Source organism: Molossus molossus, unplaced genomic scaffold (genome assembly GCF_014108415.1).
Source record: "Molossus molossus isolate mMolMol1 unplaced genomic scaffold, mMolMol1.p scaffold_m16_p_8, whole genome shotgun sequence".
In the NCBI taxonomy this organism is placed as follows: Eukaryota; Metazoa; Chordata; class Mammalia; order Chiroptera; family Molossidae; genus Molossus; species Molossus molossus.
Window position 1 is genome coordinate 90,718,362 of NW_023425402.1, and position 26,409 is coordinate 90,744,770.

At 40.2% G+C, this 26,409-nt stretch overlaps 1 protein-coding gene across 1 annotated transcript in view; it reads right to left on the bottom strand.

Annotated features, from left to right (window-relative positions):
* The window catches only part of TXLNB (taxilin beta), a 43,685-nt gene extending 18,237 nt beyond the window's left edge, over positions 1-25,448 (bottom strand). The window contains exons 1-4 of the mRNA XM_036249443.1: positions 25,339-25,448; positions 22,347-22,798; positions 13,702-13,793; positions 7,017-7,187 (exon numbers count right to left, since the gene is read on the bottom strand). Of these exons, the coding sequence (XP_036105336.1) occupies positions 7,017-7,187; positions 13,702-13,793; positions 22,347-22,785 (702 nt within the window). The 5' untranslated portion in view covers positions 22,786-22,798; positions 25,339-25,448. The remainder of the gene's footprint in view (positions 1-7,016; positions 7,188-13,701; positions 13,794-22,346; positions 22,799-25,338) is intronic.
* Positions 25,449-26,409: the final 961 nt, after the last annotated feature.

Here is a 26,409-nt window from a genome sequence, read left to right on the forward strand (position 1 = left end):
ACAGGAGATTCGAGTGCAGGGGAAACAGGATGGTTTTTCAGTTCTCTAGAGCTATGTCACTCGGCCTCAGAATAAATGTATGAGCAAAGGTTTCCGTTGCGAACACACAGTCACTCGGAGCAGGTGCAGGGAGAGCCTTGAATGTGATAGCTGGTGATGAACAGGCTTGTTTTGAAGATGACGGGTCTCCTGCGGAGTAAATAAACTGCAGTGATTTCCAACAAACATGCCGTCGCCCGGGTTTGATCTCTTGGCTGTTGCCTGGGACAAAAGGCCACTCGGTTTTACTGATAGATGAGACAGATCATGTGTTCCTTTGGTTGGTACAGAAAGAATAGATCTTTTATTCCTCTATAAAATTATGACATGGGAAACACATAATTGTATTACCCAAGTTTTGTAAATATAAGTGATCACAATATAAACTTCGACTTGGTAAGGAAAGAACGTTCATCAAATAACTTGAAAAGGAAACTAAGATAGCTAGAGATCAAGTACAGCAATAAAAAATATGAGAGGAAATCTTAGAACATATGCTGGATATTTTATTTCTGAAGAACGATCATCCCACCTGCCATGTAGAGGAATTGAAATAGTCAATGTAAATTTTGAATCTGAAAACAATATTAAATTTCAAATCTTTAACTCTAAAACAAAACACCTAATTCCCCATCTTCCACTTTGCTAACATTCAGGAATTGAAAGTTAACTTTTATGTCATTTCTGTTCTCTTTTCTCTTAATCAAAACTCTCCCTTCATTGCTAACTACTAACAATGTACCCATATTTTCTCTATATCTATATTGGGAATTGTTTGCTTTGTGATTATTCCTCTCATTCTTTTAAAATAAAGGGGTGTAATCTTGCTCCATCATACCAAAGATAGAGACATTGATGACAAGTGATACAGACATTTTAGGATTCCTTTCAGTTCTGGTTAATTGTTATTATGAAAACTTGCTTCATTGTTGGCAAGTAAAATTATACTGCATGTAGTTGCCTACCAGGATCAAATTATGTAACAAGATTTAAAAAAAACACGATGATTTAAACAAATAATTGTGCGAATCTTTATTATGATAGTAGAATAATGTGATCCAAATAAAAATTGATGCTGAAAGCGTATGTTCTGGAAATATTTTAATTTATCATTAGCTGTCCTCTTTTCTTTACAATACTAACATAGTTCCTAACTTTAATATGACTCCTGGTATGAGAATCATATTTTATTCATGACATAAACACTTCTTGGGAGACAGTATCTTAAGGATATTGTAGAAGACAGGTGTACTTCCTAATCTGGAGAAATTAGTGGTCAGAGATGTTATGTCTCTGAACTCAGTATGCTACCACTTACTATACATATTTCACTAAAAATGATACAGCCATTTGTTAAGAACAATTGGCTATAAATATGGTAGTGCTTGTTTCCTCATTGCTCCTAATTAGCTTAGAAGTCAACAGGTTCCTAGTCGTAGCATTACAGGCCATGATCTGAATGACATCTGCATTTGTAACAATTCCATCCACAAATGAGTAAGTCAATGGAAGAAATATCCCATGCTACTCAGTAAATCTGAGCTTTTCACTGGCAACTGCATACAGAAAGAAGGTATGCATGTTGTGAGGCTGTTGAACACATGTCAGCTGTGGCTGGTTTGGCCCAGCACTTAGAGCATTGGCCTGAGGACCAAAGAGTCGCAGGTTCGATCTCCAGCCTGGTTAGGGTTGTGTGGGAGGCAACCAATTGATGTGTCTATCTCACATCAATGTTTCTCTCTCTTTCTCTCTCTCCCTCCTTCCCTCTCACTCTTTTTTTTTTTTTAATCAATGGAAAAATATCCTCAGGTAAAGGTTAAAAAAATAAAACACATATTAAATCATCATGACATCCATTCCTGGCCTACAAAATGGCATCTTGTATTTGACATGTAATTTTTTTTTTTTATCCTCACCCGAGGACATTTTTCTATTTTTTATTCAGATAGAGTGGGGGGTGGGGAGGAGAGGGAGAGAGAGAGAGAAACATCGACATGAAAGGGACACATCGACTGGCTGCCACCCACACGACCAACCAGGGCCGGGGACAAACTGCAACCGAGGTATATGCCCTTAGCGGGAACCGAACCCGGGTCTCACTGGACCGCAGGCCTACACTCTAACCACTGAGCCGAACCGGCCAGGGCTGTAATTTGTTTTTTAATAAAAGAAAAATAAATCTAATCTTACAAAATCTGAGTTAATTGAGAAAAATGCAATCATTTGAATGGTATCTGAGATGAAATTTTCTTTTCAAACACATTATTCAAAGTGAAAATTATTGCAGAGAGGATTGAGGGACAAAGTTTGAATACTTCAGAAAATAAACTCTGTGAGCATCATTGTCCCCCTTAGAACCGGCACTGTTCCCAGCATGTGATCCACAGGTGCTCAGTAAGTGTTTTCTTAATGAATCATTAATTTATATGTAGATATATGAGTAGCTTGAACTAGATGATTCTTATAGTCCTTTCCACCTTAAAATTCTGTGAAATTCTGTCATAACAAATTGTACTTATACCTTTACTAAAATAATGTTGCCGGAGACACCCATTCCTCATAGGGCAGTTCTTTCTCAGCATAATTTGAGGCTCAGATTTATTGCTTTGAATATTGCTTTGAATAGTATTTTATTGAAATGAGTCCACATTTCAGACTTTCACTGGTCTTTTTCTAAATTATTTTAAATTGTGAGGTTTTGTGGAGCTTTTGACTCATTGAAGAATCCATTTTAATAAGGATGAATAAGCATGAAATTTTATGGTGGTGGAAAGATCCTGCTACGTGTTCTCTTTCTGTATCTTCCCAAGTTTCTAGCATTTTCAATTTAGATATACTTAGGCTGTTTCACTACTATGGCCAAGGAAGCTTATGCCGTGCTGACCCTTCTGTAGATGACAACTATGAACGCTGGGCAAAGTGTCAGAAACAACCACCTACAGACTCTGGAGAGTAAACAAACCAGGTGGGTTCTGGAGGGAGGTCTACACCTGTGAACATGGAATAGTACACTGTAAGTTTCCCATTTCCACACCGTTAGCCCGAGGGAAGACTGCGTTGGCAGCTGTGGAGTGGGTAAAATTCTCATAGAAAAACCTGAATTTCTGGTCTGAAGAATAAGAGCACAGAGTATTGGGCGACTGCAGCTCCTGGAAGGTGAGGGGAGAGTCTTAGGAAGGAGAGAGTCAGAGTGAGGGAGCCATACATTCCTTAAGGAACCGCTGTCCAAATCTTGGGCTGACCCTGCCCCACAAATATGCATGGTAGACGCAAAGCAGTCTAGCTGAGGGAAAAACGGAGATTTGAGTTGCTGCTCAAGAGAGGGAACTGGTAGTTTGACTCTCACCAAGTTAATTGCCTGCTTCAAAAAATTCAGCATTCTTCAAGGAGTATCCTAGAAACCATGTTCTCCACAACATAACAGCCACAACATCCAGCATATAATCTACAATGACTTGAAGAACCAAGAAAATGTGACCTATTCTAAAAAGAAAAAAATATTCAGAGGAGGCCTATTCCATAATAGCCCAGATGTGGAATCTTCAGACGAGAATTTTAAAACAGTTGTTATAACTGTGCTCATTGATATAAAGGAAAATATTATCTCAAGGAATGAAAAAATAGGAAGTCTCAGGAAAGAAATATTATCTATAAGAAAGAAGCAAATGGAAATTCTGAAGTTAAAGTTACAAAATATGAAATTTTAATATCACTGGGTAGACTTAGAAAAGAATAGATATTAGAGAGGTAAGAGTCAATGAATATGAAGATAGGCAAATATAAATGATCTAATCTGAAGACAAAAGGGAAAAAAGGATTGGTGAAAAACATAAAGAGAAACTTAAAGACACTTATCAAAAGGTCTAACACACGTGGAATTAGACTCTCAGAAGGGAAGGCTAGAGAGACAAAGGGACAAAATTTTGAAGAAATAATGGTTGAAACTCCCCCAAATTTGGTGAAAGATATAAACTAGAGATTCAAGAAACTCAGTACATCCCAAGTAGGATAAATATGAAGAAAACCACACTTAGGCATAAAGGATTCATATTCTAAAACCCAGAAATCAATAGAAAAACCTTAAAAGTATCCAGAGGTAAATGACATATTATATAAGGGAGGACAAGAATTCAAATTATTGTTGATTTCCATAACTAAATTATGGAGGCCAGAAGACAGAAACTTTAAAAGGCTGAGATAAAGAAAGAGAAGGAAAACAAACAAACACTTTTCAACCCCAAATCCTATATCTAATTAATATAGCCTTCAATAATAAAAGCAAAATAAAGACATTTTATAGATTAAAAAAACTAGTAAGAGAACTGATTATCGGAACACCTGTATTTTAAGAAATACTGAAGGAAGTTTTCAGGCTTAAGGGAATGACACCAGACGGAAATGTAAAGCTTTGGAAGGAATAAAAAGCACCAGAAAGGTAATTATCTGGGTAAATAAAAAAGACAGTTTGTTTTTAATTTTTAAAGAAATATACATACATAATATTCAAAATAAAAATTATAAAATTGCCTCACAGGCTTCATAAATGTATGAAAACGTAATACTTATAACAATTACAGCTTAAAGGCAGGGGCAATAAATGGACCTTTTTAGTTGCAATGTTTCTACATAGTATATGAAACAATAAATACAGTCTTAACTCTAGGTAGACTGTGAAAAATTAATGTGTATTGTAATCATAGAGAAACCACTAAAAATGCAAAAAGATATAATTAAAGAACCAAGAGATAAATTAAAAAGGAATAAAAATATTCAAATAATTCTAAGGAAAGCAGGAAAAGAACAGAACAGAACACAGAGGTGACAAATAGTGAATAAATAAGAAAACTGTAGATGTGTATCTAAGCATTCCAATAATTACATTATATGTTAATGAATTAGTGTGCTAATTAAGTGGCAGATACTATAAGAATTAAAAGAAACAAAGTCCAACATACACTATCTATAATAGATGCCCTTTAAACATAGACCCAGGTTGAAAATAAGTAGATGGAAAGAGATATACCAGGTAAACAATAAGAAGAAAACTCAAGTGGTAATATCGATATCCTGTAATGTAAACATCAGGATAAAGATCATTGCTGAAAGACACTCCATAGTGAAAAAACAGTTAAGTCATCAAGGTGACATAATCATAAGTATGTATATACATTATATTCACACTTCAAAATACACAAAGTAAAAATTGACATAATTAAAAGAAGTAGGCAATTCCACCATTAGGAGATTTTTACTATCCACCCCTCAAAAATTAATAGAACAACTAGACAAAAATTCAGTATGTATATAAATGATCTAGAGCCAATTGTTACTTATGCAACATACACCTACTAGCTGAACATTTTTTTTCAGAACATATAGTATGTTCATCAAGATAGACCGTATATGATGGGCTATAAAAACGAACCCTTCTGAATAATGCATGGATCAAAGAAAAAATCAGAAGGGAAATTAAGAAATATTTTAAATTTTAATCCTGATTTTGTCACTTAAAATATGCATGACCTTGACCAACTAATTTAAATTGCTGAGTCTCAGTATTTTCAATAAAAGGGAGATGTAACCTTCATAAGGTTGTGGTGAAGAATGAATAAAATAACATATAGAGTATTTAGTACATAATAATGACACTAAACTTCATTGCCCGTAACTGGAAGCCATTATTGAGGGTGTGTGGGTGTTCCCACAGGGTCCCCTGCCCCTTCCATCATTCTGTCTTTGAATGCCACCCGAACAGAACACAGCCCATTATATAAATCTCTTTGTTGACCAATCTTCCCCCTGTTTCTGATTTAATCTCCCCTCCGTGGAGCACTGCTGAAAGCCAGGAGACGTAGGGAAGCATGGAGCTCTATTACTTGAACACATCCCCTGAGTTGAGGGTGATGCTGCTCTTCCCAGGACTCATCTAACGTCAGCTTTGACTGTCCTAGGAGCAGCAATTGGGGAGAGGCCAGAAGCCTTCCCTTACAACTCAAAATCTAAGAGTTCGAGTTCATCACACTCGCCTCCCATTTCCCAGATATCAAAACAAGCAATTTTCAAATACGAGGAGACATTATTCCCTTCTACCTCCCCCCCCCCCCCTTCATGTACAAACTCAGCAATGATCTTAATTTCTCTGTTTCTTTAAGTATTTTCTTTTAAACACATGTATTAATAATTCTCTCCCAGGAACGTTGGCATCTAGTTAATTTTTGTTTGTCAAAAACTTTAGGATCTTCAGCTGCAAAGGGGATTGTGGATGCATGTAGCATTATCTTAAGAGAGCCCTGCATCTTGCTCCGTTGAATGGAGCTAGTGTCTGTGTGTAATCAAATTAACCACACTGTTAGAGGCTTACGCGGTAATTAATGAAACCCGTGCAGGCTGAATGAAGTGGTCAGTCTGTTATTTTTAGATTGAATAATTAAATCCGGAGAGCTTCAAGTGTCTCCTCAAGTAACTTCTGTTTTCAGATGACTATTGACGTTTGGGCTCTTAATTTTGCTTTCCCGTGTGTATTAGCTATGTGTCAATTTAATTCACGTCATGCAGATTTCATTATTGATAAAAAAAATGTTGCATTTTGACATGCTTGTGTTTTAAAGAGCAGAACGAAGGCCTGCCTTAGAAAACAAAGTTAAACAAGCTCAACATAAGCAAAAGGTAAGGGGAATGGCACACACCTTCCGAAAGGCCTGTGCTGTCGGGTACTATGTGGGCACCTTACGTTATGTGTCCTAATTTAATGCCACCCCAACTGCACAGTGAAGTTGCTATACCCCCCATTCTCTGGATGAGGAAACAGGCTTGAGGAGGGAAAATAATTTATTGAAGGTTACAAGTGAGCAAGTGGCAGGGTTAGTATTTAAACCCGTCTCTCTGATTCTGAGTCTCACGCTCTTTCCACGAGGAGCGGAGGCCTGTGTCTGTGCAGCACGCGACTGCGTGTCATGCGGGCCCTGGGTGACACGTACCTTCAGTGTCTTGTTGTGTCTCTGCAGCTCCCGACACAGACTCTCCAGTTTGCTTCGCGCCAGGACAGCTCTGCTGTGTTCACTTTGTAACTGGTCCTTTTCTTTCTGGATTTGCACTTGTTTCTTTTGTAGGAGCCTCAGCGTCTTTTGTTCAGTGCGATGTTCGTCCAGCTAGACAGGGGCGTGCAAATGTGAAAGAAAATGGCAGCGGTCTCTTTGGAGTTGATAAAAAAGGAGCCAGAGAGGAAAATGCCTAGAGATCATCACTCTGTGGCTGTTTGGAAATCTTTTCTTTGCTATTATTACTGTCCCTCTGGAATCAAATGGACCTCACCAATGTTACCTTTTGGTACTTGTAGATATGGTTTTCACAACATAACATTTCCAGGTTTTCCCTTATCATCACTAGTATCATTGATCTCTTCTTACTTTTATCCTCTTTTTCATGGTCTAGAAAGAGCCTTAGCTTTCTTGAGTCTTTCTAATGATGCCCGTCAATGTTAGAAAGGCATGTCTCGGAACCCGTCAACTGCCAGAAGTCATAGTAATCAGTGCCTTGCTTCGGGGCAGTGGTCAATGTGTGTCTGCTTGGTTTACCTTTAGTTTCCAATATTTTTTTCTCAAAATAAGCTTATAGCAACTATTTTAAAAATTAGGAAAGAGAAAAGCAGTAAATAGAAGATGAAGCCTGTGAGTTGTGAGACGGGGGGAGAAGAGAAAGTCCACCTTGACGTTCTAAGCACTGACGACTTGTCACCAACGCTTCGGAAAAAACCACTGCACCACTTAACAGCACGAATGACTCTGTCTGTAACATGCCCTGCTCTCCGTCCACCCACCTGCCCTTCATGCTTTGGCTGAATACGTCATGACAGTTGTTTCTGCTGAGCATAGGTGGGGCCTCCCCCCACCCCCCGGCCCATAACTGAGTATCAGAGACAGCGTGGAATATGGAACCCCTGGACTTTCCAGCTCAGGATGCTCAAGTTATGGGGTAGGGTTGCCAGATAAAACATAGGACCAGTTCAATTTGAATTTCAAATAAATAAGGAATCTTTTTTTTTTTTTTGTAAAAGTATATCCAAAATATTGCATGGAACATACTTTTACTAAATAGATTTGTTGTTTGTTTACCTGAAATGAAAAGTTAACTGGACATTCTGTATTTTTATTTGCTAAATTTGGCAACATTTTTTTTTTTAATCCTCACCCAAGGATATGTTTTTTCTTGATTTGAGAGAGAGAGGAAGGGAGAAAGAGCGCGAGAGAGGAACATCAGTTGGTTGCCTTCCCTGTGTACCCCAGCCAGGTATGCGCCCTGACCGGAATAGGACCCGCAACCTTTTGGTATACGGATCGATGCTCCATCAGACTGAGCTACTGAGCCAGGGCAAATTTGGCAATGTTTCTATGGAATGCTAGTCAGGTTGGGGCAGTTTGCAGATCACCCTCAGCACCCAGGGATTGTCATACTCCAGGAGTGTGGGTCTCCCAGACTGACAGACAGTGGGACCACGTGCAGTGCAGTCTTCCGTACAGAGCCATGTCCTGCCAGACTCAGTCCGACTGCCTGGTGAAGCCAGGTCCATACCTGTGTAATAATGACCGACTGGCCAGGGAAGAGGAGAAGCCCTGGGCAGGCCCTCTGTGCTTCAGGACCACAGCTGTTCCTGGAGCCTCACAGAGCCGGGGGCAAATGGACACACACGCGGTGTGACCCTGATGTGTCTCCGTTAGCCTATCTCGAAGAAGCATTTGTTCTTCGTGAACTGCATGAACAGACCGTCACACTTTCTTCAGTTCACAAGGTATCTTACTCCTGCCACACTGAAATGTTCATGATAAATCCTTGCCACATTAAACGGGAGATATTCATACATGATATTCTATCTTCATACTTGCGGGCAGTTTTTAATTATTAGTGAGAATTAGCATCGGGGAGAACTAGGCTCATACTACTATAAATATTGATTAAAATGGATATCCTTCATGTTCAGTTGGAAAATCAATGATATTTTATTATATATTTTTCATGCTCACCTGTTCATAGGATACGTGAGGTCCTTTCATTTTGTACATGTTTATTAGGCAGGGGTAAAATGTCTCCTACATATGTTTAAACTTGAAATGACCTATTGTCCTTTGTTGAAATTTATATATTGTTATTGCCTTTATGGTGTAGACTTTACCTTTTGAAGATTAAACCACATGTCAGGGTTTCTCAGCCTTAGCACTACTGACATTTGGAGCCAGATAATTTTCTGCTGTGGGGCTGTCCTGTGCACTGAGGGGTCAAATTCCTGACCCCTGCCCACTAGATCCAGGCAGCACTTCCTCACCCCCCTCCCCACTGGACATCCAAAATATCTCCATCAGATACTGCCTATCATCCATGGTGGGCAAAACTGCCCCTTTTGGGGGAACACTGCCCTCTGTGATTTGTCTGAGCATCAGGAGGAAGATATGTGTTTCATAAGCTGGAAGAGATCTGTGCCTGTTCATAAACATTTTTTTTTTTTTTTAATCCTCATCCGAGGACATTTTTCCATTTTTTGTACAGACAGTGTGGGAGGGAGAGAGAGGAAGAGAGAGAGAGGGAAACATCGATGTGAAAGGGACACTTCGAGTGGCTGCCACCCGCACGACCAACCAGGGCCGGGGACAAACTGCAACCGAGGTACATGCCCTTAGCGGGAACCAAACCCGGGTCTCTCCGGACCGCAGGCGGACGCTCTAACCGCTGAGCCAAACCGGCCAGGGCTGTTCATAAACATTTAATGTTGTAGTTTATGCAAGATCATACACATCTGAAATTTAGCAAGGTCTATCTTGCTTTGCTCTAAATAAAAACCCTTAGCGCTTTGACAGTATTTTATTTTAGAGTATGGCTAATTTTGTGTAATTACTTCCGACTTACATGAATGTGCATGAAGTTTATTGATGAATGGAAGCAAACACATTGTAACTGAGTCAACTGCAGTCAGACACTGGCTTTGTGATCTAATAACACAGTTCGACAGTTCTGCACGATTGTAACAGGCACATAGGATTTTGATCTGCAAGGTCTCTTGTGCTATCTTTTGTGTTATTAAATTTAAAAAGTAAAATTAGTGCCAAGGACTAAATCAGAATAGTATTAGTGATGTTGTTGTAATTACATTAGAATTGAGAAAATTTGCAAAAAACATTTCCTCCAGCTCGTTTTTTTTTTTTTTAATTTAGTCATAAGGTGTTCTTCTTTATTAATAAACGTGTCCTTATTTATTAATGAACACCGCAGTAAAAAATATTACAGAATTCCAAACCTGTGAGGATGAGCGAGCTGCAGTGGTAGTTTGATTCACAACTTTTCATCTGATGACTTATTCTATGTTAACACTTATATTTCAGACACTTTCTATATTAATATTCAAATCAGTGAGCAGGGAAATAGGTTTTGGTCTCCAAGTAAAAGATTAAAATTTCTCATAATTTTTTCTCTCTGGAAAGGAAATGTAATGGGGTTTGGGGGTCAATGTTCTCCTATTCATTTTTTCTGGAATGATCTTTGGGGTTTTAATGTTTATTAGACATGATACAAATGCCAAAGTATAGTAAGTAAGGCTTGACTTGAGGAGGATCCCTGGAAAAATAACCTCTGTGTGGATGGCTGCTTGGCTAGATGGGTGGGCAGCTGCCGGGAATCCCCTGAGACCAGGGTGAGCAGCCCTGGCTTTGGAAGAAAATCTCGGGCAGAGTAGGAAGTGCTTCTTCTCCAACATACTGCTGTGGGGCCGCGGCACCACGCACGGCTTGCTGTGCGAGTCTAGAATGCCATCCAGTCCAGTCAAGAATGGAGCATGGTGCTAGAAACCAAACATGAATGCTGAAGCGGCAAAGGGAAAACAATGTGGAAAATATGGAAAAGAGCAGGATGAACAGATGAGAATTGGAGCCATATTTTTTTTTGAAAAATGTTATTTTTGACACCTCGGTTATTTTATGGCACTGAGATTGTTCATAGGTGGTCAACAGCCCATATTAAATAAGTTGCAATGAAATTGATACACTGATGCTTGCTTTGTAAATTTCTGCCATTCTTTTGGGAAGCAACATGGCCATAAACACCCCAAAAACAAAAACAAAAAAGGCATTCATACTGTTCGGTTCAGTCATTCCAATTCTGGAAAATTGTTCTAATCTCATAAAAAAGAAAGAGAGGACCAAATCAAATGCGTGATGATGTCCACTGCAGCAAATAGTGGATGGAATCATCAATGTCCCCAAATTAGAGAACCAGTAGATATGGCCCTTCGTGGAAAATGACTACGCTGTTACAAAATATAACTATGGAGACTATAAATTATATGGGAAAATATCTGTCGTCTGAGCCAAAAATACCAGATTCCAAATTATAGTTGACCCTTGAACAACACGGGTGTGAATTGCATGGGTCCACTAATATGTGGAATTTTAAAAATAAATATATATAGTACTGTAAATGTATTTTTTAAGTGATTTGAGAGAGAAAAAGAAACATCAATTTGTGGTACCCCTTATTTATGTATTCATTGGTTGTTTTTTTAAAATTATTTTTTCTTTATTGATTTTAGAGAGAGAGGAAGGGAGAGGAAGAGAGAGATAGAAACATCAATGAGAGAGAACATCAATTGCCTGCCTCCTGTATGCCCCTCAGTGGGGATCGGGCCCACAACATGGGCATCTGCCCTGACCAGGAATTGAACCTGCAACCTCTTGGTGCCTGGGTTGATGCTCAACCATTGAGCCCCACCGGCCGGGCCATTGGTTGCTTTTGTATGTGCCCTGACCAAAGATCGAACCAGCAACCTTGGTGTATCGGCATGATGTTCTAACCAACTGAGCTTACAGGCCAGGGAATTCTATTTTTCTTGCTCTTATGATTTTCTTAATAACATTTTCTTTTCTCTAGCTTATATTATGGTAAGAATACAATATATAATATATATAACATATCAAAATATGTGCTAATTGACTGTCATCAGTAAAGCTTCCGGTCCACAGTAGGCTATTAGCAATTAAGTTTTCGGGGGGTTGAAACTTATACTCGGATTTTTAACTGTGCAGGGGGTCAGCGCCCTAAGTCCTGTGTTGTTCTAGGGTCAACTGTAGATGGAACTCGTGATGGTCATTAAATTAAAGGTGTCTCTGCTTATATAACAGAACTGGAAAGGAAGATGGGTAAATCAAAGTTTGCGTTTTTAATTATGGGATTAGAGATACTTTTACTTGAATTGTATATTCAACCTTTTTCTTATATCATGATGATGTAGGTTATGTAATGAAAAAATAATTGAAAAGTACTGTTGGCAAAGTTAGGCAGTCAGCCAGCCACTCGGGGTTTCAGAATTTCTGCGGGTCTACTGCAGAGACAGCTCAGCATAACAGGATGCCTCGAGATAAACGGAAGAAAGGACGGAACAAACAGGGATTATAGGACTAAAGTTAGAGTGAAAAGGGAGAAAAACCAGGCCACTCATTAAATTCTACTCCATCAGTGGGGAGACAATGTGCACAGGGACCTGAGGGGTTTGTGGGCCTGAAGCTTATCCAGTGCTAGAAGCCCACTTTTAAAAACCACAAACCCCAAACAAACAAAAACATAACTAAGGAAAGAGAAGTATTTCCGAGGCTTCAGAGAGCCCGTGCCAGAGAGGGGCCCTGACTCCCGCTGCTCTGGCCGCTGTTGAGTGTGCCCCGGGGCAGGGCTGCGGGGGAGCTGTCTGTGTGGGGACAGAAGTTCCCTTCTGTCACGTCTTCTCTAAAAGGAATACGTAAGTTAAATATATTCTGAGCAAAAGAAGCAGAAATGAGAGAGAAGCACATTGCCTCACTTCACTTGAGAGGATGCCCCACCTCTTAGCTGTGGGCTTCCACACCGCGTGGGACACAGACCTCTGATGTCACTCCTTCAGCGAGTGTGGTGAGGGTTCCTTGAAACCAGACATGCTGGCTTCACTGAATGCTCCCCTTTTCCATCTTGCCTGTTGAAGGAGTGCTGGTGAGGCAGCAACGCACATCACGGCTTCTCTGATGTCTGGGAGCAGCCTCCCTTCCTCCCAGTAGCCCTGACTTACTGAGAGGGAGCCTGAATGGGGAGGACCTAGAACTGGGCACAATATAGTCCACATCAAACACTTTGCCGTGTGGGGGAGGGGAAGAGAATGTAGATCAAAGAGAATAAATGAATAACTACCTACCTACCTAAAAGTCATCAAGACTTAATGAAAATGTGTCACAAACTGATGGGGTGGGATTAATTCAACCCTCTGCCTTCCTGAGGGGACTCTCTCCAAAAACCTGGGCACAAAACGGAATGAAAGTTTTTTATGTTGAGTGTGTTTCTGTCTTATTGCAAACCCAAAAAGAACCTCAAAATATTCAGAATTGTCAATTATCTGTAGTTCTCTGTTCCATCCCCCAAATCACACAATATTCGAAGATGGAGTAGACTCCCAACAGTATCCTCTTCCCCCTTTCTGCTATCATTTCCCAGTCTTTCTGTTTCTTTTTTCCTTTCCAAGTATTCTGCTTTCATGAATGCTAGCTTTGGCTGGCCTGAGCTAACCAGTCATGGACAGTACTGATGTACCCCCAACACAAGCGGCCATGTCTTCTCAGCTCTAATCAGGGCCTTCAACTTTCTGACAAAAGGAGTGAATCTTACCAGTTCAGCATACTTTTTGAGTAAAAAGTCAAGCTTTTCTTCCGGTGTTTGCAGCTTGTTCAGATTTTGCATTAGCAGGTTGGCTTCTTTGCCTTAAAAGAAAATAAAAAAACATGAAGACATATTTAAAAGCAAGTGTTGAGCTTGAAGTCAGATGATACGGGCTAGAATCTCAGATCGTCTATTTGCTTGTTGCTACCTGCCCCTGACCAAGCCACTTAACCTATCTGAGCCTCAGATATAATTTTCTTCTCCTATAAGAAGGATGACACCTACCGTACAGAGTAAGTGAGGACTAGTTGAGAAGGTGGTGAAAGTGTGTGCATAGTATCAGGCTCATGATAGATTCTCAATATAATAGTAGTCCCCAAGAGTCCATTCTTATTACGCTCCCCCATATTCTAAATGCTCAAAAGAATTTTAAATACTTTAAAATTATTCAAAAGAACAACAACAACAAAAAAACCACTGACTATATAAAAGAACAAACCAGCCTTTTCCCCACATTAATTCATTTTTTAAAAAGAAACAAAACAGTCCATCAAAATTTCTGACTACTGTGAAACAGCCATCATTGATACATGGAGTTGCTATAATTCCAGCTCAAAGCAGAGAAATTTGACAGTTTTATCTGTCTTTTTAGGGGGGTGTTGCTGTTCTTTTAGTACCTCTTTCCTCTCTTTTGGGGGAATCCAATTTCCTGTTTCTGTGCATGAGCCTATTCCATGAGTTTTCGGTAGGAATAACTGATCATATTTCCTACAAAGCAGAGAGTAAAATCAGTAGATAGAAAAAATGGACCCATGACACGCAGGGTCTTCCAGGCCTTTGTGTTTCTCTGGTTACAGGTTTAGCCATCCTGGGCCTTCGCGTCTCCACCCCAGGCCTTAATCTATGTTGGCAGTTTCATTTTCTGTTCCCAGTTGGAGTTTATACTACATTTAAAAACTCATCTGTTCATGATTATTTGATGGGAAGCCTTGGATTCTTTCTTTTCCCCTCATTGTTCTTCCTTCTGTCTTCTTCAGCTCCAACTGCACAGTTTGCCTTTCGGTGGGACCTGGAAGTCTTGCCTTTAAGTAACCATCGGGAGGAGAGGGACCCTAGGCCTCCCTGAGCCGAGTATCTTCTCAAAGTCCCATCAGGGTGGAACAGAGTGACAATCACTCTGTCTGATCAGAGCTGGGTGGTCAAGCCACACAGTAGAGCCCATGTTTCCTGATATAAATCTGCTCAGGAATAGGAACAACTTTGACAACCTTTTCCTCAAGAAAAGTCATTTCCCATTTGCTGCAATTTTTGCTTTCATCCTGGATAGGCATATAAATCGTGGAATTGGGGCTTCTGGATGAAACACAGGACGTGGAATACAGTCGTCTTGAAAAATTTATCTATCGTTTAACAGAAATTAAAATTTCCCTGGGCACTCTTTGTTTTCATTTGCTAAGTCTGCTAACTCAAATGGCCTCAAAGAACTTTAGGTCGAGAAAGAACTTCAAAGAGCACAGACAACTGGTTAAATTTGCAGACAAGAGGCTAAGGCCCAGAGAGCCCAGAGTTACATGATTAGTACTGGCAGGGCCAAGGCCTGGATCCAAAGTTTGTCTTCTTGCTCTAAATCACTTCACTCCCTTGTGGAATTTTGATGCCAGGGAAACCGAGAGAAATAAAAGGAAACTATTTTTGAAAAAAAAAAATGACCTCATCCCTAACAGCTGGGTTCATCTCTCTTTGCCCAGTGAGTCAGTTCAGATTAGAGGAGGGAGAAGGTGGGTGCGAGAGGCGCCCCAGCAGCTCCGCGGTGCTGGCCGGGCGCAACGTGCGCCTTCAGACGGATAGTGCTGCTGCCTCCCCACCCTGCCCAGGCCTGCGCTTCAGCCATTTCTCTGGCTGAAGAGTCGTATTTGTAGGGTGCGGGTCTGGCCGAACCTCCACTCTTGTCTTCAGTCTGTGGAAGGTGCCCACATGAAGACTGCTGTCTTGACTTAGTGTCGTTTGTGAACGGCGGGACCCTGTGCTGTTGATCAGATCTGGTGCAGGATCCAGCGCAGTGGTCCGAGACAAGAGCTCAGTAAATGTCGGTAATAAAAGAACAAAACAAAGCCAGTCAGTGCGCACTGGCGTCGTGTCAATCACAGGAACACTGTCTGGAAGGCAGCTGTGTGATTGACGAGAGCCGCGGTTCTCCACCTGTGGGTCGCAACCCCTGTGGGGGTCGAAGGACCCTTTCACAGGGGTCACCTAAGACATAACAGTAGCAAAATTACAGTTATAAAGTAGCAACGAAAATAATGTGATGGTTGGGGGTGACCGCAACGTGAGGAACTGTATTAAAGGGCCGGGGCACTGGGAAGGTTGAGAACCACTGGACTAGAGGAAGGACGGGTCTTACTGTGGACTGTGACATTTAACGCAGCGTGAGGAATGACACCGAAAACCATACGTGTCTCCTTTGGGGGAGATAGAGACACTTCAGTGAGTTCAGTGGCTCTCTTCCTCCCCACCCTGACTTTTCTCCTTTTTGTTTTCTTTAACTATGAGAAGAGGCTTGTTTTCTTTTATCGTTTTCTGTTATCACCCTCACTGAGGCCTCATCTCATATGCTGTTATTTTGTATAGAAGATTAACCTTCAGAAACATCGATCTACCTTTCAAAAGTGATTTTTTCCCCTTCAACAACAACAACAAAAAAAAAATCCAAGAAATTAGAACCAGGCATGTGAAGAATCCATAAATTTGTGACATCAGAGAACGTAGTTTTTAAACGTTCATTGATTTTGCCGGACGGGAGTAGTATGTGGGGTTAGAAGAGGGGGATGGACAGAGAGATTTGCTTATCTTCTAAGAAAGGCTGTAGTTACAGTTCCACGGACAGGGCTCATTTGGGAATGGTGCTGGACACAGGAGGAAAAATTACTTCATTCAGTGACGTGTATTGGGAGATGATGGATGATCTGCCTTCTCCCCAAATGTGTCTGTCATTCTAATCTAAAGCGATGCGATTGTGAGATTAGTCACAAAGAAAACAAGGGGTGGACCTGAAGTCCTCATTAAAGCTGGGCAAGGTATATGGTGGCACATGGCCACCAGCCCACAGAACGCTCAGATTGATTATAAGTCTCCACTAAGGTAGAACGACCCGTGCGCCAAGAACAACCTGTGACTCCGGCTGTGGCCACTGGCACCGTTGTACATGGAGGGAATACTGGCATATGACAGAATGATTTCCACATCAATGAAACCCAAAGCCTTAAACTAAGAGGATGAATTTAGCTATAGAAATGTGAACGGAGATTTTTCTTAAACTTTTAGCAGAGTGATGAGTATTTATGCAATGTTTGGTGACAAATTATGTAGATTTAACGAGTGCTCAAAACTATGCTTTTTCTCTTGCAAAATTATCTTTTAGAACTTTGGGGCTAAAATGTGGCCTTAGATGCACATGTGCGCCTCTCCTCTCTCTTCCCAATGTCCAAGAGTGGTGGATGAAGATTTAAGCAGGAAAAAGACGGAATGTTCTTTTCAAATGTTAGACCCAGAATCATATTACAGTATTAACTTTGTTTTCCTGCTAACATAACTTAAAGATAGTGAATTCAATACCAATAATTCCTGAGCACCTATAGATATCTTATAAGGGAAATAAGAATGGATAGATGTAGACAGGAAGGATAGTGTAGTTAAATTCACAAGGACTCAGGTTGGGGGACCTGGGTGCTAGGACTAGCTCTGCATAGTCAACCAGTTCAGTAACTTTTTAAAAAATTTACAGACTCTTAAACTCTCTGGACCTCATTTTCCTTTTAAAAAATATACATATTTTTATTAATTTTTTAGAGAGAGGAAGGGTGAGAGAGAGAAACACCCATGAGAGAGAGAAACATAGATTAGCTGCCTCCTGCACACTCCCTAGGGGATCGAGCCCACAACCCAGGCATGTGTCCTGTCTGGGAATCAAACCAGAACCACTCGGTCCACTGAGCCACACTGGCTGGGCTGGCCTCATTTTTCCTGAAATTGGTGGGTTGACTAACTGGATTCTGAGTTTAGCCTCTAAGATTTGATGATTCCATGACTGAAATAGCTTTAACTGTGTTTAGCTTGATTTAGAGAACAACAAAAAATAACATTGTTTGGTTGGCATATTTGCTTACCTCAAATGTTTTGATCCACTTTTAAAATGTATAAAGATGACTCTCTTACCCCTCACTGCCACCTCTCATGGTCATGGTTTTGTTTGTTGTACTTGGTTTTATTAACTACACCAGTTTTGAAAATACTACCTTCCCTGTATTTTCTAGTCACATCATTTTCCACTCAGCTGACATTTTATTTCTGTTGTATTTTAGTGACCTTATCATATGTAATTGGAACTTTGGCTTCTCACGATTTGGAGAGTGGACCTGGACTTTTTAGGTGTTGGTGATGTGTTTAAACTACTGGCAATTTCTTAGCTATAACCATGATGAAAAACTTCTTAAAAAGAAAGAACAAAATCTTAAATCTAATAATGAGGAGATTATTCCAGGGAAAATAAAATAAAGCAAACCTTATAATAAAAAAGGAACTTATTAGAAAGAGCAGTAAGAAATGAATACATCCTTTCTCAACTTGGCTCAGAAGAGAGTACTAATTATTCTGCTCAAGACATATTCTTCTCTCTCCTTCCACCTATTTCTAAAACCTTCTCTCCTTTCAGGATCTGGCCCAAGTTTTAGCTTCCCTGTGATCTACAGTGAATCTTTCAGTCTCTGCTGATTCTTCTTCCCCGTGAATGCATCTGGTCTCCTACCATCTCTTCCAGAAAATGTAGCATTTGTTTTCAAAGCAGCAATTTATTTCCCTCTCATAATGAAACTAGAAATCAAGCTAAAATGGATGAAACAGTCCATCTGGGAAAGTGACCATTCTAAGGCATGGTAAGTAAATGGCTGAAGACATTTCAGAACACCTATGTCCTGGACAAGGTTCCTTTCAGAAGGTAGAATTGAAACTCGCCTGTAACTAGAAAGATGAAACACAGTAAGTGAGCTAAGTAAAAGGTCCTCAACCAATATACCAATTATTACCTATTTTTATGTAGATTTGGTTCTGCCATATTAAAGATTTCAGGTCTTCCCCTTTGCTTTCATTATGAGTGATCTCACAATCACATCAATTGGTTGAATACCTTTTTTTTTTTGGTCAGTCTTTAAAACTCTCTAGACTTCAATTTCTCTGTCTCTAAAATCAGTGGGTTGACTAGATAGATTCTGAGCTCAGAATGGACCTGTGGATCAGCTGTTTTTCTCTTGGACTTATGCTTCAAACCGATTTCCTACTCAAGCAGCTATCAACCTAAATATCAGAAGGTATATTATACTTTATAATTTCTGTGTGCCTGTTACTATGTAGTGCTTCTGCAGCCACATAATGTTAACAGAGACATGATTAAGACACCTGTGAGCCTGGAGGATGGCGTGGGGGAAGCAAGGGGGATACTTTAGATGCTAACAGGACATGTCATGTTGCCCTCTAATGGGGAATCTGTTTTTTTGTTTCTTTCAGTACAAATGCCAAAGAGAAAGTGACTCTATTAACTAAAGAGATCTTAAAGTGTTCCCCAACTGCTCTGTTGTATCGTGTGTTGTTGGTGGGGTGGGGTATGCAGCCTCTAAAGGAAAAATAATCCCTGAGTGCTTGGGTTGTAGAGACATTTCCAGCATTCAGAGGTGCTCTGTGAAAGAAGGGAATGGTGGTCCAGTGATTCAGGAAATGTTGTAAACTATGCTCATCACTGTTGGAGATTTTCATTGTTGTATGTATTTAAGGTTAGAGAATTCTGGCAATAGGAAAATTTTAACTTGGTCTGAAATCTCAAATATCCCAAAATTGGAAAGTTTTGAATTAGAGAGTCAGAACATGTCATCATCTTAAAAATACCAATAAGGCAAATATTGTCTGATAAACTTGCAATAATTAGAAACTCATCTTCGTTCAAATACATAAGTAAATGTATGGGTAGATATGGGTAGAATGACTTAATAAAATTTTACAAAAGGTCCAGATAAATTCTAAACGAAGACCACACCTGGCACATTGTATTTTCTCCAAAGGGTGGAGAAAGCACTTTTAGAAGCATCAGAACCATTGCTTCCACAGTCTGCGTCAGGCTTACCCAGGGTGCCTTGGCCCTAATTCAGACCAACCAATTCCAGTCCCTGTGCTAAAGAGTGGCATTTGTAACAAATTCTGTATTCGATTCTAATGCACAGTTAAGTTGAAAAACCATTAGTCTAGATGATAGTACAGGGCCATTTAATTATTAAATGGCCAAAAAGCTTATTAAAATCACTTGTAGATAACTGAACTAATATTTAAAATGGCGATTACATATTTAGATCAGCCTTAAAATGTTGTTTTAACTGATATTGTAGCTGAAATAGTACAGTGGGTAGAAGACTATGTTGATAGTGTTCAGAGGAATGGCGTGGAAGGGTCAGTAGTGTAGACACATGCGATTAGAGTGGACCCAACTGGGCCTCCCAAACATTGCTTTCGATCAAACAGATCCAATTGAAATTTGGTAACTTGTGGAGAGTGACAGAATTTGAGTTGTGGAATTTTTCCCTCTAATTTTTAAAATTATTTGGTAATTATGAGGTTAATGCAGATTTTCAAATAATTCATGAACAGAATAGAAAAAAAAGATTGGCCATCTGTAGCTTTACTCCTACTTTCTTCCGATCCATCCCCTCAGTGCAACACACACACTCCTATGTAGAGGCCGAAGAACTTCCCTGGTTAGGAACACTTGAAATCATTCGCCTCTGCATGTGATGCTGTATTGCCTTGTGGAAAGTTTGCCAGTGACTAATGCAAAGGAACTTTCTAAAGTTGCCTTGGATAGAGAAGGAAAAAGAGCTGTAACACAGAGCAATTTTATTCTCCTTCTCAAAGTTCTAAAACACTAGCGTGATTCCAATCTTGCATGTTGGGACCTGGTATTATCTGGGTTAATCTTTTGCTGGGTGGGTCAAGTATGCTATTTGAATATATTTTTTAGCCCTTTTTGAAAGCATTCCCAGAAGTGGGTTTTAAGCATCATAGTGATGTCCTCTGCTAGTATAGACGTACTTTGGGGTTTACAGATAACCTGCTCCTGGAGTCTGAACCCAGGTCTAACTCCAACACCCATGATCTTTCACTTTGCCACATTGTCTTTCAGAAATGAATAAGATGTGATCATTGCCCTTGAGAGATTCTCCATGCAGCTTGGGAGGCAGCAACATAAACAAATGGTTGCTGCAGACAATTTAATAAAGAAAAAAGGAAAGTGATGCTAACCCTACCCGGGCATGTTAGGGAATGTATCGCATAGGAGGTGGTCTTTGTAGTGAGTGTGTCAGTACAATTCACTAAGGAAGACAGGTAGAGGGACATTCATATGCAAAGTAACATACTTTTTCATTCCTAGCTAAAACATGAATTCTCTCAGCCTTCTTTCACAGCCATTTCTGATGTTACCAATCCCTCATGGCTCTCCTAACCACTTTCCTGCACCTAACGCTCACCCTATGTAATAATTGGTTTTCATGTTTGTTTTTCTCTTCATACCTAGAGCTCCTTGATTAAAAGGACAACTTATCTTTGTGCACTTAGCACAGTGCCTCATAAAGATGAGACTTTATTAAGTATTTGCTGAAATAATGAGAGTAAGAATATTTTCTGCAATTGTTGACATTCTGAAATTGACACATTTCTGAAGAACTTTGTTAAATAAAAATATTTTATATAGTAATGGGACATACTACTAAGTAATCTAACTGACAATCCCTACATTTCATTTTGTTTAAATCCAAATTCCATAACGATGCTATAAACAATTCCCCTTTTATTCATCCACTCATCCTTACTACAAATATTTATTGACCACCTAGCATATGGCAGCCATTGTCCTAGTCACTAGGCCTCTGATGAAGTCCAAGTATATACACAGTCTTTGCCCTTGAAAAAGGGCTAGTGGGGGAGATACCCATTCACCAAATAATCACAAAATAAATGTACACCCTTAAATGCTGATATATACTAGGAAGGAAAGATACATAGTATAACAGAAACAGGAAACAGACTTCATCTGTAGTGAGGCTAAGAAAATGCTATTTGAGTTGTAAGTGAAATAATGAGGTAAGTGTCCTAATGGCTGACTTGGGGAATGGGGAGAGATTTCTATGTAGAGAAAATAAGAGGTAGGCAGGCCTATTCTGAACTGAGAGAGAAGACCAGAATGACTAGTCACTGGGCAGCAGTAGCAGTGGTGGTGATAGGGGCAGAGTGTTCAGGAAGGGGATGTTGTGGGGTAGAATGACGTGAGATAAAGCTGGAAAGAATGGTTTGGGTTAGCCCATTGAGCCTCAAAGACTATGTTACGAATTCTGTTCTTTGTTCTGAGAACAATGAGAAGCCCCCGAGGACAGAGGGGGGAGGTGTTGAAAGTTCACTGCAGCTCTACTGGAGAAAAGCAGCGAGAGAAGGCGTAGGGAGACCCTGAAGGAAGCTAGTGTAGTAATCCAGATGTGAGATGCATCCTTCAGTAAAGGTTGGAGGAAGGGCCCTTTTTGGAAATAATTCAAAGAGAAATCATAATACAGAATATAACTACTTGCCTAATCCTTTTAGGATTTTCTTTTCCAGTTTTTGCTCTTTATTGGTGACAGGCTCTTTGGCTGTGGGTGGCTCTCCAGGAGGCGCGGGTTCTCTCTCCGTCTCGTCAGCGGCTTCCTCGCAGTCCCTGTCCTCGCTGTCAGCTGGTTCTGGGTGCTCGGGCTGCTCCTTGGCCTTGGTGGAGCGCTCCTTCCCTGCCGTGCAGGCAGCAGACCCGTACGTGTTAATGATGTCTTCCAGTTGTCTGTTCAACTCTTCAGAGATGTCGTGAGCTCCTGTTTCAGGCTTCACATCTGCCTCCTTCGATGGTGCTTGGAGTGGGCTGGCGGGATCCTGATCATTTTGCTTCTCCAGCCCATTCTGACTGGGTAATGAAGAATTGTCCCCTGGAGGTGTTGATTGTGGTTCCCCCGAGAGCTGTACAGAGTGATTGGCCTCCATACCGGAGTGGTACCTAGTGGCAAGCACAGTCAGCTTTTATGTAATTAACCCAGTTACATGTAAATGATAAGGATATCCTCAAATGAGCACCTACTAATTACAGTTTCTAACACAGAATGGATGTACTTTCACAAACCATCAATATTGCGACTAGGTAGGTAGGAACAGTAGGAAGCCATTGTTCCAAATCAATTTATACTAGTAGCATATTTTTGATTTTGGTCTTTAAATTCCAGAAGTATTTCTTATTATTGACAATAACAGAGTAATTCAAGATGTTGTTTTTCATGGCCATATTTGTCTTTTTGCTTAGAATAGCCAATTTGTGTTACCATTGTCTTAAATAATTCTATGTACATTTACAATTACTGGAAGTACATGGACGTATACATTTAAAATATTTACATTTTAAATGGTGTTATATTTTTCAAATATAAAATTTTAGTACAAGAGCCACTGAACTTACTAAAATCCTTAATAATAATAATGTTTCTTAATTCTATTTTAGTATATAAATTAAGATTTGATTAATATGAGTACATTGATATAAATGAATTATTGATATAAATGAACTGATACAGGAGATATTTTCTAGCTTTTCTGGTATTTTCCTTTTCCAGATGAGCAACATATAATTATCAATGATGAAAATACTTTTTTTGAGGTTCAAACTAGCATTATTTTGGGAATAAGACAGAGAATGAGAGAAGGTATAAATGAACGAACAAACTAGTATGGAAATATGGTGATGCTCATAACAATAATTCTTTGAATTACTATAATACTTTTTTTGTTCTAATATAAAAATGGACTATCTTGTGGAAGAAAAGAACATATTGCAACTTTCTCAGTCAAGACGCTCTAGGATAACTTAATGATTTCTAAGAAACATCGGTGTTTAGTGAACAGGGAGGGAGTGAACCAGAGAAATAATCCAGATATAACATGGGCTCTTTGAAAATAAGGGGCAAGGAGGGAGCTGAGTCACGGATTCATGGTTTCTGGCTGTCACCTTTTCTAGGCTTGCAATACAGCTGGCTTAGGCCTTTAGGTTCTAGCACATTTTATTTGCAAATGATATTTAATGGTGATGCCACTAACTAGCAGGATAAAAATATCGCCGTGTCCTCATACTGCACAGGTTTTGTGGTGGCCTGAAAGCAAAACAGAGCGTCCTGCCCTACGCATTGCATGGCTTCCTGCCCCCTTCTGGGGCCAGTAGGTGTCAAATGCTCAAACGCCGGCAAGAACGGAAAATTCAACGTACAGCCCTGGCCACCCACTTGTGCCCCTCACCAAATACTCATTAACTGAGAAGGAAGTACTTTCTTCTCTCACCCATTTTATTCTATATTTTTTCTTTTTATTGAATTTATTGGTGTGACATTGGTTAATAAAATCATATAGGGTTCAGGTGTACTATTCTATAATAGGTCATGCATATATTTTACTGTGTGTTCACCATCCTAAGTCAGGTCTCCTTCCATCACCATTTATCCCCCCATATTCCCTCTTCTACCTCCCCACCCCCTTTCCCTCTGGTGATCACATGCTGTTGTCTGTGTCTATGAGTTTTTTGGGTTTTTTTTTTTTTGCTTAATTCCTTCACCTTTTTCACCCAGCCCCACAACTGCCACTCACCCATTTTAATCCACCAACTTTATTACCTAATGATACAGTAAACAGTTTCCTTGTCTTCATCACTGAGATTTCTTTATCCCAACGCCTACTTGTTGGGCACACTCATCTATATATAACTGTGCCTCCCCTGAACTCAGAGAAAGACACGTGGCACCTGCTGTCCAGCCAGAAGCTATTTTGAGCTCTTCTAAAAGGAGGCATGGTATTTAGCACTTCATCCCCGAAAACCAAGGGGAGAGAGTACTTTTAATACAAATTGAAAACAGTAAACATTTACTGGCTTAAATCCATACGTAGGTTTTAAAGTGTTAGGATGTAGTAAAACTAGAGTAAACCAAACTTCAAAGCAATGCATTTAAAACGGACTCTCCATAGGAAGTTTCGTGTGGCTAGTCTAAATGCAAGCGTTTTGTTTGAATTAGCTTTATTCTTCATTCATCAGGGGCCATAATCATTGGTGTTTTCATATTACTCCCATGGGTAGCCTTTAAACCCATGTACCACATTGACTTTAAAATGGAATAACTTAGTCATTGTAAACCACAGGACAACTCAATTCCTAAAAGTGGCCTCAAGGTAAATCAACAAGAGGATAAAAAACAAGGTCAAAGAACTGTTACTTTTAAATCGTCTCTTTCTAGGTTAACCAATTTTACAGCAAAAAAATTATTTCTAAGTTTTAGCTTCTATACACTTGATTGCCCAACTTTTTCCTCCTGCGAGAAAAAGGTTTTCACTGTACCAGCAGATTATCACACACACCGCCTTTCCTGAGCAACACATTTTAATTATAAATAAAACAATGGAAAGTTCTGCGACAGCTCACTGGCAATCTCGATGCTGCGTTTCAAACACTGCAAACCGCACCCCACATCTTCTCACACGGCTTGGGGAAGTGTTGGTCATACTTACCAGAAAGCAAGGAGCTAAGCAGAAAGAGTAAAGGAGAGGCAAAGAGGCAGCGAAAAGCTAGTCAGAACAGCAGTAACAGCAGGAGACAGGCAGGCGGCTGGGTTCTTGCAAGGGAGAGAGAAACCAAATGCGCACACACACACGCACACACACGCACACACACACACACACACTCACACCCCAGGCACTGAGGCAGCAGAAGAGCAGGCGGGGGAGGGGAAAGGAACACCGTGTGACATAGCGAGAGAGAAATGCACCCCAGCTTCTGTAGCTGTCTCATGGGCAAATGTCTTAGAAAGGAGAAGCAGCTGGTAGTTGTTATCAGACAGTTTTATCCTTTAAAAAATGTAAACTCTTAGTATATAGCCCCTTCGCTAGCACACGTTTGCACCATTGTTGTTCTTTTGGGCAGAGATGAGCTTTTCTTATTTCTTGGTTTATTTCCAGTGCGGTCTATGATTCATCTCCTTTTTTTCCTCCTCTTAGCTAGCCTAATTAGTATCAGGTTTCTCATGGGAAGGAATCATGGAAAAAGAAAGACAATGGCATAAGAAAAGGAGGTGGTACAGCTACTTTCATTCTGATGTCATTGTTTGGTTTGTGTGAAAAATATGAAATAAAAGTTTAGACAGCTATCTTGGCAGTGAGTTTAGTGTTGTCGTCATGTGCTTGGTGACTGGCGTGACCCCAGATCCTGGGTCTGACTTGGGTCACTGCCTCCACATCTCAGATGAGCCCTTGGGGAAGCAGTTGCTTTTTCTCCCATACTCCAGGCGTCCCCACCTTCTGAAGCAGCGTTTCCAGGTCTTTTCCACTCTTTCGAAACCCTCAACCTGCTCTTTAATTTCTTTGAAAAAAACACTACCTCCTCCTCATTTACCATAAAATGCATCTCTTAACCCTACATCCATTCCCCTTGACGTCCTGTTTCTGGAGAATGTGTCCCCACACTTCTCTAAAGTGGATTCCTCCATCAGTTTCTGCTCTTGGGGCTGGGGGGTTTAGGGACACTGCCTGTAGTAGGCGGAATAATGCCCCTGATTAACATCCAAATCCTAATCCCAGGAACCT